The sequence below is a fragment of the Gorilla gorilla genome, chromosome 16 (genome assembly GCF_029281585.2).
Source record: "Gorilla gorilla gorilla isolate KB3781 chromosome 16, NHGRI_mGorGor1-v2.1_pri, whole genome shotgun sequence".
NCBI classification, from domain to species: domain Eukaryota; kingdom Metazoa; phylum Chordata; class Mammalia; order Primates; family Hominidae; genus Gorilla; species Gorilla gorilla.
The window spans coordinates 22,717,326-22,734,301 of record NC_073240.2 but is presented as its reverse complement, the minus strand read 5'-3'; the positions used below and the strand labels follow the sequence as shown (position 1 = coordinate 22,734,301).

The 16,976-nt window shown below is 39.6% G+C and overlaps 1 protein-coding gene across 1 annotated transcript; it reads left to right on the top strand.

The window, feature by feature from the left end:
* The first annotated feature begins 1,875 nt into the window (after positions 1 to 1,875).
* LOC101135203 (coxsackievirus and adenovirus receptor-like) lies at positions 1,876 to 16,972 on the top strand. The gene is given in 4 exon segments (XM_063698408.1): positions 1,876 to 2,331; positions 15,453 to 16,168; positions 16,171 to 16,215; positions 16,218 to 16,972. Coding segments are annotated over 3 exon segments (1,092 nt in total). The 5' UTR covers positions 1,876 to 2,331; positions 15,453 to 15,579; the 3' UTR covers positions 16,676 to 16,972.
* The last annotated feature ends 4 nt before the right edge of the window (positions 16,973 to 16,976 follow it).

Sequence of the window (16,976 nt, the reverse complement as noted above, 5' to 3'; positions counted from 1 at the left end):
ATAACAAGTCACCATTATTTGAATTGTCTCCTATTAATTTTTGTTGTGTTGTGTTACTCATGTTTTACTTATGGGGGATATACATAACTCCTGCTGTTTTCAGAATTATTGTATGCCATCAGTATGAGAATGCAATTTAAGTTTCCTTGATGCTTTCTCACACCTCTATTACTAGAAATAAGAATACGGTAATATTGGCAAAGAAAATTGACCAGTTCAATAAAATTTTTTAGTAAATCTGATTGAAAATAAACATTTCTTACGGCTTTCTTACATCAATATTGTTATGTCTTAGACTACCGTATCTGAAATTAAGGCTTTGAAATTCTAATTATGTGCAAATGTGTAAAATATCATCATCTAACGCTATATAATATATTCTATTTCTATATTGTGATGGCAGATTTATAATTCTGGAAAGATATACTCAACATAAAAATTACCTTTTTAATCACTTTAAGTGCACAGTTTTGTGGCATTCAGTATATTTGCACTATTGTGCAACAGTCACCACCATAGACCTCCAAAACTTGTCTTCTTCTCCAACTAAAATGCTTTACTCATTGAACACCAACTTCCCATTCCTCTCCCTCTCCTTCCCCCTAGCAATCACCATTCTACTTTCTGTCTCTACAGATTTCACTAAGTAACTCATAGAAGTGGCATGACAGAATGTTTGAATTTTTCTGACTGGCTTATTTCACTTAGCATGTCTTCAAGTTTCATCTATTTCGCAGCATGTGTGAGAATATATTTTAAGGCTGAATATTATTATGTTGCCGTATATACCACATTTTGTTTAACCACTCATCCATCAATATTCACATGGGCTGCTCCCTCCCTTTGATTATTGTGAATAATATTGCTAATGGACACGCTGCACAAACATCTGTTTGGTCCCTCTGCTCATTTATTTTGGATATGGATTTGCATTTTAATACAAAGGAGAAATTACACAGCTTTTTAAAAGTGTCCAAATAAAAAGGAGCACGACATCAGTAAAATATTAGAAAGTAGATTAGGGGGAAAAACAGGGAAGGAATTGAACCAAAAGTCAATAAGCTGCATAAGAGAGTTGCAAGAGTAGGAAAAAATTGACAATATTAACATAGAATTAAAGAGCGATAGGTCGATATTTAGAGAATTGTCGCATGTACTCATGTCGCCTGTGAACTGACATTTACATTATTTTATTATTCCAGGTTTCCAAAAGTCAGTGCAATATGAGAGTTTCATGATGCTAAGTAAACTGAAACATGATATATATTTTGATATATTGTCCTTGAGAGGAGGCTGAGTGGTAATTAGTGCAATTTTAAATTATGATATGATAATGCAGTCAATCTGCCAAACTGAAAAAAAGTATATATACAACATGTATACATTTCTCGCAAAATTCAGTTTTATCATACAATTAAATTATGATTTAAAACTACCTGACAATGGAGGAAAAAATAAAACAACATTTGCATTAATATTACCATAATTTTGATATTATTGTAAATATCAAAATATGTAGTACTTAGAGATAAACCAGCAAAACTACAAAACTACAAAATATTGCTAAATAAAATACTGCTAAAATAAATGAGACCTAAATAAATGGAATTTATGAGTCATAAATCTCAATATTGTTAAGATGTCTACTCTTTCCACATTGATCTATAACAATTCCAATCAAATCACAGCTGGATTTCTTATTTTAGAAATTGAGAAACTAAAATTCTGAAATGTACATCGATGCGTACAGGACCTATAATGGCAAATTACTTTGAAAGGAAACAGTTACTTTGAAACCAGGTGCTGCTGGAGAATTAACAGCACCTGGATTCAAGACTTATAACATTACAGTAATACTTAAGACAATGTAGTACAAATATAGATATACACATGTATATCATCTATCAGCTAATTTTTGATAAAGTTCTTAGACCATTCATGGACATAACATTTTCAACAAATGCTTCTGAAACAATTAGATATCCCAGTATATATTTGTGTGTGTGTGTGTGTGTGAAGCTCAATACTTCACACCTGAGAGGTATGAGTGTGCATTACAAAAGAGAACTGGGAAGCTTTGAGAGTATTGGATATGCTCATTGTCTCCTTCATGGTGATTAATGGGCACATGTACATATCAAATTCATCTCATTTACACTTTAAATATTGGAAGTGTGTTTTATGTTCGTTAGACATGAATAAAGCTGCAAAATGTTATCAAAATATTCACTTACTATGCTTTTATTCATTTTCATCCCTCTCTCTGTAAACCTTCAGATAGAAAATGCAGTTGAAAGATATTTCATAAAGGAAGAAAAAGTAAGAATACAGGTGAGAGATATTACTGAGATTTTCTTTCAGTGCAATTCTGGTCTTTTCTGACTAGCAATATTTTTATGTGCAGAAGTAGTAGAAAGATAAATATTTTGTACAGTAGAAAAACACATCATTTCTGTGCCATGGAAGAGAGAACTCACAAAGATGACAGCTTCTGGCTATGTTGGATACTAACCAGTACTGTAAGTACCCAGCGATCTGATGTTAACATTGGCTGTAAAGCTCCTTTAATGTTCCTTGCAATGATTTGAACCTGTTACTGGAACCCTCATCGCTTATTGAGTTGAAAAACATTGTTGATATGTGTTTATCTTATATTTGCAGTAGAGTCATAATTTTACTTCTTAGAAAATTATACATTAAACAAAAAAGGACACATGAAATTGTATATTGTTTAATGTTTCAACTGTGATAATCACTCCATATGCATATTTAAATTCCTATTTGATAAAGGATAGGAAATACAGAAAGAATTCTTGTGATAATAGAGAACACAGAACTGTTGAAAGGTGTTGAAGCTGAGCTGGAGAGAGTCACCAAGGCTGGCGCCAAAGCTGGCAAGTTCGGAGGGTTTCCTGCCTGGGTGGCACAGCTTGAGCTTGCCCTGCCTCACGAGTGGTGGAAACTGCAGACCCAGCTGGGCCCTGAGGCCTCTGCCTCAGCCTCCCGCCCGCTAGGAGCTGCGCTGAGGTCCCAGATAGGCAACCCTGGCGGGGCACCCCTGAGCGAAGGCGGCCCATGTGCGGGACAGCAGGAGACCAGGGTCCAGGGACCCACCTCCCACCGCGGGAACCTCGAGCCTCCCTTGGCACCCCTAGCTTGGTCCGCCTGGCCTCCGGAGCCCGGTGTGCATCCTGGTCATGGGGACACCCACCAGGTGCCCAGGAGTCCCCCTCCGCCACAGCCTGCGGCTCCGCCGGCCCTCAAGCCTGGTGCGGGGACTCCAGCCCTGTCGCCTCTGCTCCTGCCAGGCCGGGACCTGTCCTCCTCCTGGGCGCCCGGCAGTAGGGGCGATGCACACGGCCCGCTGCCCTGCACAGCCTTTCACCGCACATCACCTCTCGCCCCTCCGCCCCGGGCCAGGACCTTCATGGCCACACAGAACCCCCCTTCCCGCTGCAGAGCTGCTGTGCTTCCCCCACCCACAGGGAAAAACGGCCGATCTCCAACCAAACAGAAATGTGTGTGTGACTCCTCTGGTTGGATACTGCCAGTCCCCACATTTTCTTCCGGGAGTTTTCTTGGCAGAAGGTGCCCAATGTTTGATGTTTCGCCAGCCATGAGGCTGAAAAGTGACAGCAATAGAGAAACACATCAGGCTTTCCGCTACAAAGATGACTTTCCCTTCTTCAAAACTCAGCAATCTCCAGGGCACACAAAGGACTTAGGACTAGATGACCGAGCTGGAGTGCTCGCCCCAAAATGCAGGCCCGGAGTGGGTCACTTCCTTAGGGCAGGCCTAGGCTTGTCCTGGCTGCCCCGGCGCCTTTCTCCTCACTCCCACCCAATGCAGGGGACCCCAAAACTCGGCTGTTGGGGCTCCCTGCGCCTCCCTCCACAGAAGCCACCTCCTGCCCTCCAAGCTGGGGGTCTCCTGGGGCGTCCTGGGCTGAGAGGGAAAGACGCCAGCTCCGCAAGCCGGGAAGGGAACACCGCCACATTGTTACACGGACACACCACCACACTGTCACATGTACAGACACACGGAGACATTACCACACGGACACACCGTCACACGGACACACTGGCACATTCACATGGACGGACACACAGACATACGGAGAAATCACCACACGGACACAACACCACACTATCACAGGACACACAGACACACGGAGACATCACCACATGGACACACCACCACACTATCACAGGGACACACACACGAGACATCACTACACTGTCACATGGACACACCATCACACACGAACACAAAAACACACTGCCACATGGACACTGCCACACACAGACACACCACCACACTGTCACATGGACACACCTCCACACTGTCAGATACCACCACACAGACACTGCCATGTGGAAACAAGGACACACAGACACTGTCACACGGATACACAAACACACTGTCACACGGAGACATCACCATGCAGATACGTGAACACACCACCACATGGACATAGCACCACACAGACACTCTGCTCCACGGACACACCACCACACAGAAATGCGGACACACCACCACACAGACACACCACCACGCTGCCACACAGAGACACCACCACATCGTTGCCACACTTTCATGTGTCAGCTGGTGGTGTGGGCCCAACTCTTGGCTCTAATAGAGAAGTTACTTACGCATATAGTGAAGGCAAGTTTTTTTTTTTTTTTCTGAGGCGTAGTCTCGCTCTGTCCCCCAGGCTGGACTGCAGTGGTGCAATCTCGGCTCACTGTAAGCTCCGCCTCCCGGGTTCACGCCACTCTCCCGCCTCAGCCTCCCGAGTAGCTGGGACTACAGGAGCCCGCCACCAAGCCCGGCCACCTTTTGGGTGTTTTTAGTACAGACGGGGTTTCACGTTGCTAGCCAGGATGGTCTCGATCTCCTGACCTCGTGATCTGCCCGCCTTGGCCTCCCAAAGTGCTGGGACTACAGGCGTGAGCCACCGCGCCTGGCCAAGAATTTCTTTCCATCTCCTGTGTCATTGCTTTGGCAGTGGAAGTGCGCGTGGCCTCTAGAGTGGGTCCCAGGGTCAGGAAGGCCTGTAAGGTGGAGGGCAAGGTCTCTCTTTCCAGGCTGGAATGGAGGAAGATGTGGTGGCCGAGGGGCTGCATGTCCTCCTCACAGCAGGCCCCTGAGAACCTTTATCCTCCTGAGCCGCGAGTGTCCCTCAGGGGTGTCTAAAGCGCTGGGTTGGGCCCTTATAGGCCTTAGGAGCTCTGGCCCATTAGTGGTCAGTAAAACGCAGAGGTGAACACCATAGAACCACAGGTCCAGGAGAATTTTGTAAAAGCTCTGAGGATGCCCTTTTTTGTTCTCCCACTGCAAAATTGTTTTAAAAAGGAAAAAAATCCAGCAATGTCCGGGGAAAGTCAATACTGAGTGTCAGCGCGGGATGTGCCGCTGATACGATCCCGGCGTCCTGGCCGAAAGTGGCCTCCTCGGGGACCGCATCTCCGCGCACCATGGCAGCAAACGCCAGCGGTTTGTGGGCGGATGGTGTCCCTGTGGCCATCCCCGCTCCTGAGTGCGGAAGGACAGACAGGAGCGGGGACTTCTGGGTGTTCCTGGTGTCGGCCAGCTTGACGCTGTTGTTCCTCCTGGACGTCCGGGATTTGGAGAAGCACCTGGTTCCTGATGGAGGCCGTGGGCCTCTTGGTCCCCGCTTACCAGGCAGCGGCGCCAGCCTAGTTCTCAGCCCCGCCCCCGATGGGCGCCACCTTCCATCAGGCCAAAGACTTTCCTCCAAACTGCCCTTCTTGGGGCGGGGAAGCAGCATCCTGGGCCTCCCCTGGGGCCTGTGGCGCTGGCAGCAGCTGCACGTTGAGGTCGCCTGCAGCCTGCACCGCGGAGCGCTGGAGGTCCCTGAACCCGGCGTGGGGAGGCCAATCCGCAGGTGCCTGGTGCCCGGTGCCGGCCGCAGTCTCAAAAGCGCCTGGAGGTGACATCCAGGAGCACCACCGCGCCGCCCGCAGGGAGACCCACGGCGAGGCGCGCCCCCTAAAGCGGCCAAGGAAGAAGCAGAAGGACAGGAAGGCACCCAGAGCTTGGGGTGATCTCAGGCCGCGCGCCCCAAGTTCCTGGTCTCCGGGAGGTTTTTTTTAAATTTCTTCCATATTATTATTTTTATTATTATTAACTTTTCAAGATGGATTAAAGACTTAAAGGTTAGACCTAAAACCATAAAAACCCTAGAAGAAAACCTAGGCAATACCATTCAGGACATAGGCATGGGCAAGGACTTCATGTCTAAATCACCAAAAACAATGGCAACAAAAGCCAAAATTGACAAATGGGATCTAACTAAACTAAAGAGCTTCTGCACAGCAAAAGAAACTACCATCAGAGTGAACAGGCAACTTACAGAACGGCAGAAAAATTTTGCAATCTACCCATCTGACAAAGGGCTAATATCCAGAATCTACAAAGAACTTAAACAAATGTATAAGAAAAAATCAAACAATCCCATCAAAAAGTGGGCGAAGGATATGAACAGACACTTCTCAAAAGAAGACATTTATGCAGCCAACAGACACATGAAAAAATGTTCATCATCACTGGCCATCAGAGAAATGCAAATCAAAACCACAATCCGGGAGGTCTTGCCAAAGACGATGTGGGCTTTCTGGGCAATGTCCAGCCTGAGCTAGAGCTTCTGGGACGCGGTCAAGTGGTCCTTTGGAGATTCCACGGCTTCGGATCCCTACTGCAGGATGCTCCGCTGTGTCTGCCAGCCTCTGGCGTTTTGCTGAGGGGTAACCTTGGAATGTATAGAAATAAGAACACTGGGATGGCCCAGTCGTGCCCCAGGCATTCCTGCACACAGTGGTGGCAAAGGCAAGCACTCAGACAAAGTGCCCAGTCGGCTTGGTGAGAGTACTTTACAGGTTAGTGACAGACTTGGTCCCGTGCTTGTGTCCTCTCATGTTTTCAGTTAACCTGCGGACGCCCAGGGGCTCCTCCATCTCCACCGTGTTCTCCTCGGGCTGAAGCCCAAAGTCCCCCATTTTCTCCTCAAACGGCTCACAGAGCCACTTCTGCAGGCAGGAGGACAGCGGTGGGCTCAGTGGCTGACCTGGGAAGCCACATCTGAAGGAACTGCTGGGTGACTATGGCCGTAAGTCAATCAAAGCAGACTTTCCCTGGCTTGCTGCGCTACATTGATTTTGTTTTCATATTTTAAAAGACGCAGAAGGGAGGTCCTAGGAAATTTGCCCAATGCAGATGCTGACAAGAGTGGTGACATGAAAAAGATTACCCAGAAGGAAAACAAGAGCTATTTTCTAAACATCTGAAATCTGTGTAGGCTTTTGGAAAAGTGAAACTAGATGCAAAGCACCATGATATAATTCTGGCAATTTCCACTGACACAGAACTCAGTCAATCTGAATTAATCTAAGGGTTATAAGGAAAATGGCACTCCAAGAAGTACCTATTAACATCACTCAGCTGCTGTGAAATAGGCTTACAGACAACACGGAGTGTCAATTATCCAATGTTTAAAGTCAGTGATACAGATTGGACTACAATCTCTATGGCTCATAAAGTCTTCTTTAAAGGATTGATAGATGATTTATCTCATATGTAGACAATGATTCTCAGCAGTTAGCTAGCACAACTTGCTAATATCAATTGCTTGAGAAAAATCAGATAATTGCTTGAGAAAATTAGGACATTGCTTGAGGATGTTAGGTAATTAAATAAATTACTTTTTTAAAGAATAGTTTAATGTTTTGGCAAGTAGACTTTAAAATAGATTGGTAATATTTTAAAGGCTACTTTTAAAGAAGTAGCAATATAACATGTTTAATTATGAAAAATAATGTTGGAAACAATTCAATTTTCTATCACAGATAATTTCACAAATATGGAAATACCATCTCAATAATTAGAAGAAGTAGCAGCAATTTCTGTCATTTTTATGCAAGTTACTCCTAGTCCATTTATCTGGTCTTAAATAGTGTTTTTAAAATTTGTTTTCAAACAAGGCAAATCATAAATAATAGAATATATTTTACAATAATTGAAGGTAACAAAAAATAAGAGCCATTTAAAAAATTGTATTAGATTGTTTAAAAACGTTGTGGGTACATAGTATGTGTATGTATCTGTGGGGTCCCTGAGATGTTTTGATACAGGCATGCAATGTGAAATAAGCACATCTTGGGGAATGGGGTATCCCTCCCCTCAAGCATTTATCCTTCAAGTTATAAAAAAATTCAATTACAGTCTTAGTTATTTCAAAATGTACAATGAAATTATTATTGGATATAGTCACCCTATTGTGCTATAAAATAGTAGGTCTTATTAACCCTCTATTTTTATACTCATTAACCATCCCCACCTTCCAACAAAATCCCCCCCCCAACTACCTTTCCCAGCCTCTGATAACCATCCTTATACTCTCTATGTCCATGAGTTTGTTTTGATTTTAGATCCCACAAATAAGTAAGAACATGTAACATTTGTCTTTCTGTGCCTGGCTTATTTCACTTAATATAATGATCCATAATGTTCCATCAGTGTTACTGACAATGACTGGATCTTGTTCTTTGTTACAGCTGAATAGTCCTCCATTGTGTATATGTACCACATTTTCTTTATCCATTCATCTGTTGATGGACACTAAGGTTTCTTCCAAATCTTAGTTTTGTAAACAGTGCTGCAAAAAATATGGGAGTGCAGATATGTATTTGACATACTGATTTCCTTTATTTTTGGTATAGACCCAGCAGTAGGATTGCTAGATCATATGGTAGCTCAACTTTTAGTTTATTGAGAAACATCCAAACTGTTCACCTTGGTGGTTTTATTAATTTACATTCCCAGGAGCAATGTACAAGTGTTCCCTTTTCTCTGCATCCCTGCTAGCATTTGTTACTGCCTGTCTTTTGCATACAAGTCTTATAAACTGTGGTGAGATGATATCTCATTGTAGTTTTGATTTGCATTTCTCTGATGATCAGTGATATTGAGCACCTTTTCTTATACCTGTTTGCCATTTGTAGGTCTTCTTTTGAGAAATATCTATTCAAATCTTTTGCCCCCTTTTTTTTAAACCAGGTTATTAGATTGTTTCTTAAAGAGTTGTTTGAGCTTTTTATATATTCTGATTATTAATCCTTTGTTGGATGAGTAGTTTGCAAATATTTTCTCTCATTCTGTGGATTGTCTCTTAACTTTGTTGATTGTATCATTTTCTGTGCAGAAGCTTTTTAACTTAATGTGATCCATTTGTCCATTTTTGCTTTGGTTGCCTGTGCTTGTGGGGTATTGCTCAAGATATTTTTGCCCAGACCAATATCCTGGAGATTTTCCCCAAAGTTTTTTTGTACTAGTTTTATAGTTTGAGGTCTTAGCTTTACATCTTTAATCAACTTTGATTTTACTTTTGTATTCAGTGATAGATACTAGTCTGTTTTCATTCTTCTGCATATGGATATCCAGTTTTTTCAACACCATTTCCCACCAGTGTATGTTCTTGGCACCTTTGTCAAAAATGAGTTCACTGTAGGTATGTAGATTTGTTACTGGGTTCTCTATTGTGTTTCATTGATCTATGGGTCTCTTTTTATGCCAGTACCCTACTCTTTTGGTTACTGTAATTCTGTAGTATAATATGAAGTTAGATAATATAATTCCTCCAGTTTTATTTATTTATTTTTGCTTAGGATAGTATTATTTCTTATACTGAAAGCATTCTATGTTATTATTAATCTAATTTTGCAGTTTTACAATGCTATCCTCTTTTACAAAGCTGTGATCAACTCAAAGTCCAGATCAGGGTCAACTGTAGCTATTTGCAAAAGTAGCAATATTCTGGCCGGGGGTGGTGGCTCATGCCTGTAATCCCAGCACTTTGGGAGGCCAAGACAGGCAGGTCACCTGAGGTCAGAGGTTCAAGACCAGCCTGGCCAACATGGTGAAACCCTGTCTCCAATAAAAATACAAAAATTAGCCGGGGATGATGGCAGATGCCTGTAATCCCAGCTACTCAGGAGGCTGAGGCAGGAAAATCACTTGAACCTGTGAGGTGGAGGTTACGGTGAGCCCAGAATGCACCATTGCACTTCAGCCTGGGTAACCAAGTGTGACTCCATCTCAAAAAAAAAAAAAAAAAAAAAAAAAAAGCACAATACTGTGTAATTATTGAGAGCATAATTCACTATTATGTGGATCAGAGAGCAGAGGATTCTGAATGCATGAACATATCTTTAACATTTCAATACATTACTCATAATTACTAATGAACTAAAGAGAAACCAAGAAATTATGGTGATAGTTATATTGACTTGGTGAAATGTAGACACAAAATAACGGTAAGATGAGAAATGTGTTAACGTAGTCTATAAGGGCATGCAAGAATAAAAATAGGGGAGAAAACAGGAGAGGTTTTCAAGAGCTTTCTGGTCATGTAAGTCAATTTGTATCGGTTAATTTTTAAAAGGTTTATTTACATGCAATAAACTGCACATACTTCAATTGTACATTTTGATAATTCTTGGCATTTGTAGCTCTACAAAACCAACAACATATGAAAATAGCAAACATATCCATTACCTTTACCACCAAAGTTTCCTTGTGCTTTTTCTACTCACTTTTTCCTGCCTATCCCCATTCCATCCACAGGCAACCACTGATCCACTTCTAGTCACTATCCGTGAGTTTTTATTTCCAAATACATAAAATCATAGGGTATGTATACTTTCTGATCACTCAGCATCACTGTTTTTGAGATTTATTCATGTTGCTACATCTATCAATTGTTCTGTTCTTACTAGGGAGTATTATTTCATTATATACAGATACCATAGTAAGTTTATAAGTCACAAATTCACCTGTCCATGGATATTTGGACTGTTTTCAGGTTTTGGCTGTTGCAAGTAAAGCTGCTATGAAGATTCATGTAAAATCCTTTGAATGGGCATATGCTCTTAGGTTTTCATCTCTACTGGAATAGATAGCTATATGGCTATCATGTCTGTAATATGCAAACACAAAGCCTGACAAAACTGATTTCTAAAGTGGAAATTCCACTGGAGAACCTTGACTCCAACCTGGCTTTTGAGATTATCTCCTATGTCTGGTGCAATGATTGGTCCTGGGGTAGCCACATGACCCAAGGGGGACCATGTTTAAACTTCTGAGTTTTCACCGAGGTTAACATGCATTTGTTGAAAGAGAAACCCCTTTTCCCCTACTCCCCCAGCTGCAAATGCCTTCAGGGATTATATCATGTTGGAACACTTGGTTACAGAGTTTCCTAAATTTTGGGGATAAAAATTGTTCAAGTAGGTAAAAATGGAGCACACACAAAGAAAAAAGGAGTCCAGAAATATCAAATAAAGAAAGGGCCTCCATAAAATCATTTGAACTTATGATTAATTCATTAGTCATTAAAATAAGTTTAGTGTACAAAGAATCATCCCTCCAACCACCCTTTATTCCTTCACCAGGTTTAAGTTACATTTTTAAACTTGCAAACAAAAGATTTGTCATTAACTTAGACATCAAAATCCCTTGTCTCCAAGAGCAATCATTCAACTCTGTCCCTCTCATTATTACAATAATATGTTCACTTTATTCTGCATACACCTGCTCGTTGCCCTTGTCTCCCTATTCTACTGTTAAAGTTATATCCAGACATTTATTTCATTTTATATCAAAGAAACTGTATACATGTTTTTAATCTTAGAAAAATTTCTGAGTAATCTTCTGTCTCATATTCGATTTTAAGCCACCCAAGAAGCATTATTTTTTCATTTAGCATTTTAACTTTTCTAACCCAGGACTTTTATAGTAGATATTATGTCTTTTTCTAAATGTCCTGCTTCAATTTACATTTTAAATCTAATTTTTAAAAAGTGTATGTTTTGAATATTAGCATCATGCATCTCAGGCCTAAATATCCCTTGATAACTAATATTGTCTTTTTTTCTCTACATTTTTCACATATTTCAATGGGGAGCTATATTGCCTGCCACAATAAAAGTTTTTGTCAATATAACATAACACATAGGCAAAATATTGTTTCCAAGTGATTGATGATGTGGTGCCTTCAGTCTAGTCCCAACCCCTCAATGTAATCATCATCCCTAAATCTAATGAAATAGGAAATAAATATTTCATTTTGTTTCTAAAATTCAGCAGAAAAATATACAGCCTGTCACATATAGCCTGTAACACCAACATATAAAAATTAAAGCAGTTCCTTCTCCACTCCCACTGCTTCACTTGACTAGCCTTAAAAAATAATAATAATAATAAATAAAAGCAAAATTGTTCCTTTACTTATCTTTGAAATCTAATGGACATACTATCAGAAAAGCTCTTATATATATGGAGGGCCTCTATAAAATATAAACTGTTAACTAGAAAAGTAGATTTATATGATAGTTAAATTTAAAACACAATTATATATAGTACCTTCCCAAATGCACCAGTACTTATTTCAGAATGCATGATGTAATTGACTAAACCATTTAGGGCTAGACCTCTGAAATAAAAGACATTCACACTTTGTGACTCCTGGGGAAATATTCAAAATAGAAACTTGCAGAACCTTTACCTGATCATGATAAAAAAAATGTTCCTACTTGTTAATATGCCACAGCTTTTACAAGGTCAGCAAAAAGAGATTATCCCATAATAAAAGCTAATGGCCAAAATTATCTGCCTTACTTTAGTTACCATAATATCTATTAAGTGTAAATTTCTTCTGAAAGAAAACAGATACATTTTTCTCAGAAATGTCTTTAGATGAAGATCTAGCACATCTGTGTTCCTCACTTTTTAAAATGTTGATTTTATTGGTAAATAAATATATATAGGGTACAATGTGGTACGATACATGTAGATATTGTGAAATGGACTAATTAGGCTAAATAACGTATCCTTCACCTCAGATATGTATTACATTATGGTGAAACATTTAAAATGTACTATTTTAGCACTTTTAAGATATGCACTACATTATGAGTAACTGCAGTCACTTTGCTGTGCACCATATCACCAGAATGTCTTTCTCCTAACTGAAACATTATCCCATTCAATATTTCCCCTTTTTCCACCCCTGCCCCCCACCCTGCTCAGCCTCTGATAAACCACCATTCTATTCTTAACTTCTATGAGTGCACAGTTTTGGATTTCACATATAAGTGATACTATGAGATATTTGTCTTTCTGTGTCTGGCTTATTTTACTTAGCATAATGTCCTCTAAATTCATCCACGTTTTTGCAAATGACAGAATTTCATTCATTTATAAAGATAAGTAGTATTTTTGTAGGCATCCTACATATACTTTTAACTTTCCACAGCTTTATTGAGATATAATTTATACATTGTGTAATTCACTCATTTAAAGTACAAACTTCAAATTCTTTTAGTATATTAACTGGATGGACAAATAATCATCATAATACAATTTTAGAACATTTTATTTTCCTTAAAAGAGACTTGCACCCATTAGCAATCTTTCCCCATTTTCTCCAGCCTTTTTTAAACCCCTCCTAGTCTAGGCAACCACTCGTCTACTTTCTGACTATGAATTTGTCTATTCTGGACATTTCACATAAATGGAATCATAATAACACATAGTCACTTTTTACTCACATCTTTCACCTAACATATTTTTAATGTTCATCCATTTTGGAGCATGCATTAACAGTTTTTTACCTTTTCTTGCTAAATAAGATTCTATTTTATGGACACACCACATTTTATTTATCCACTCCTCAGCTGATGAACATTTCTGTTGTTTTCTACTTTGTGTTGCTATAAACATTTGTGTACTACTGTTTGTGTAGCATTTGTTTTATTTTCTTTTTGGTAAACACATAGGAGTTGAATTGCTGGGTCACGTGATAACTCTATGTTTAACCATTTGAAGAACTGCGAGACTGCTTTACATTTAAAGTTTCACCAGTGGTGTAGAAGGGTTCCAAGTTTTCCACATATTTTTATCTATTCTTCAGTTGATAAGCACTTAGGTTGTTTCTAATTCATGGGTATTATGAATAATGCTGCAATGAACATGAAATTGCAGATGTCTGTTTTTGACATACTGATTAAAATTCCTTTGGACACGTATCCAGAAGTGGGATTGATGGATCATAGGGTAAATATATTTATAATTTCTTGAGGAAGCTTCATACTGTTTTCCAAGATGGCTGTACTAATTTCCATTCTTACCAACAGTGCACAGGGTTTCTTTTTCTCCACATCCTCATCAACACTTATCTTCCATCTTTTTTTATAATAGCCCTAGTAAAATGTGTGAGGTGATATCTCATTGTGGCTTTGATTTGCATTTCTCTGATAATTAGAAATGTTTAGGATTTTTTCATGTACCTGTTGGCCTTTTGTATGCCTTACGAAATGTCTATTCTGGTTCTTTGCTTATTTTTTTTAATAAGCATAGTTTTATTCTTATTTTTGAGTAGGTTGAGTTACTTATATATTATTATATGAGCCCCTTATCTGATGTATGGTTTAAAAATGTTATCCCATTTGTGGGTTCTCTTCATTCTATTATCACTTCTTTTCCTGTGGAAAAGCTTTTTAGTTTTATGCAATCTCATTCATGTGTTTTTGCTTTTGTTGCCTGTGCTTTTGGAATAATCTACAGAAAATCATAGCTCAGGCCAATGTCATACAGTCTTCTTGTATATTTCCTTGTAGTAGTTTTACATTTAAGTCTTTAATTTTGATTTCATGCTTGTATAAAGAGCAAAAGAAAAGTCAAATTTTATTCTTCTGTATGTGGATAGTCAGTTTTTTCTACACCATTTATTGAAAATAATTTTCTTTCTTCATTGTGTATTTTTAGTTATTTTATCAAAAAGTCAATTGACCACAGACATACGGATTTATTTACGGGTTCTATATCCCTTTGCACTGTTCTACATGTCTGTTTTTATGCCACTGCTATGTTGTTTTAATTACTATAGCTTTGTAATATAGTTTGTAATCGGGTAGTCTGATGCCTCCAGCTTTATTCTTTTTGTTCAAGATTGCTTTGGTTAGTCAGGGTCTTTTGTGGTTTCATACAAATTTTAGCAGTAATTTTTCTATTTCTGGGAATTTGATAGTGGTTGCATTTAATCTGTAGATTGCTTTGGGTAGCATTGACACTTTTACAATACTAATTTTTGAATCAATCAATAAAGGATGTTTCTCCATTTATTTATGCCATTTTAATTTTTTTATCAATGTGCTATAGTTTTCAGTGTGCAACTTTCTTGATTAAATTTCACATTCTTGATTAAATTTACTCCTACATCTTTTATATATTTTTATATCTGTTTTGATTCTATTATAAATTGAATTGCCTTATTAATTTATTTTTCAGGTAATAGTTTGTCATTAATGTATAGAAACAATAATGCTATCTGTATGTTGATTTTGTAACTATTAACTTTATTGAATTTCTTTATCAGCTTTAACCGTTTATTTTGGTGGAGTCTTTAAGATTTTCTCTACCTTGAGTGCGCCAGGCGCGGGGAGCCTAGGACCTGGAACGAGAGCCGCCTACCTGCAGCCGCCGCCCACGGCACGGCAGCCACCATGGCGCTCCTGCTGCGCTTCGTGCTCCTGTGCGGAGTCGCGGATTTCATCAGAGGTTGGAGTATCACTACTCCTGAGCAGATGATTGAAAAAGCCAAAGGGGAAACTGCCTATCTGCCATGCAAATTTACGCTTAGTCCTGAAGACCAGGGACCACTGGACATCGAGTGGCTGATATCACCAGCTGATAATCAGAAGGTGGATCAAGTGATTATTTTATATTCTGGAGACAAAATTTATGATGACTACTATCCAGATCTGAAAGGCCGAGTACATTTTAAGAGTAATGATCTCAAATCTGGTGATGCATCAATAAATGTAACGAATTTTCAGCTGTCAGATATTGGCACAGATCAGTGCAAAGTGAAAAGAGCTCCTGGTGTTGCAAATAGGAAGATTCAGCTGGTAGTTCTTGGTAAGCCTTCAGGTACAAGATGTTACGTTGATGGATCAGAAGAAATTGGAAGTGACTTTAAATTAAAATGTGAACCAAAGGAAGGTTCACTTCCATTACAGTATGAGTGGCAAAAATTGTCTGACTCACAGAAAATGCCCACTTTATGGTTAGCAGAAATGACTTCATCTGTTATATTTGTAAAAATGCTTCTTCTGAGTACTCTGGGACATACAGCTGTACATCAGAAACAGAGTGGGCTCTGATCAGTGCCTGTTGCATGTAAACGTTGTCCCTCCTTCAAATAAAGCTGGACTAATTGCCAGAGCCATTATAGGAACTTTGCTTGCTCTAGTGCTCATTGGTCTTATCATCTTTTGCTGTCGTAAAAAGCGCAGAGAAGAAAAATATGAAAAGGAAGTTCATCACGATATCAAGGAAGATGTGCCGCCTCCAAAGAGCCATACGTCCACTGCCAGAAGCTACATAGGCAGTAATCATTCATCCCTGGGATCCATATCTCCTTCCAACATGGAAGGATATTCCAAGACTCAGTATAAACGAGTACCAAGTGAAGACTTTGAACGCACTCCTCAGAGTCCGACTCTCCCACCTGCTAAGGTAGCTGCCCCTAATCTAAGTCGAATGGGCGCGATTCCTGTGATGATTCCCGCACAGAGCAAGGATGGGTCTATAGTATAGAGCCTCCATACGTCTCATCTGTGCTCTCCGTGTTCCTTTCCTTTTTTTGATATATGAAAACCTATTCTGGTCTAAATTTTGTTACTAGCCTCAAAATGTATCAAAAAATAAGTTAATCAGGAGCTGTAAGGAATATATTTTTAAAAATTTTTGTTTGGTTATATCGAAATAGTTACGGGCATTAAGGTTAGTAAAGACAAGTTTACCATCTGAAAAGGCTGGATTTTCTTTAAGAGGCTGATTATAAAGGTTTCTAAATGTTATCAGTACCTAAGTAAGATGTAGCACTTTGAGTATGAAA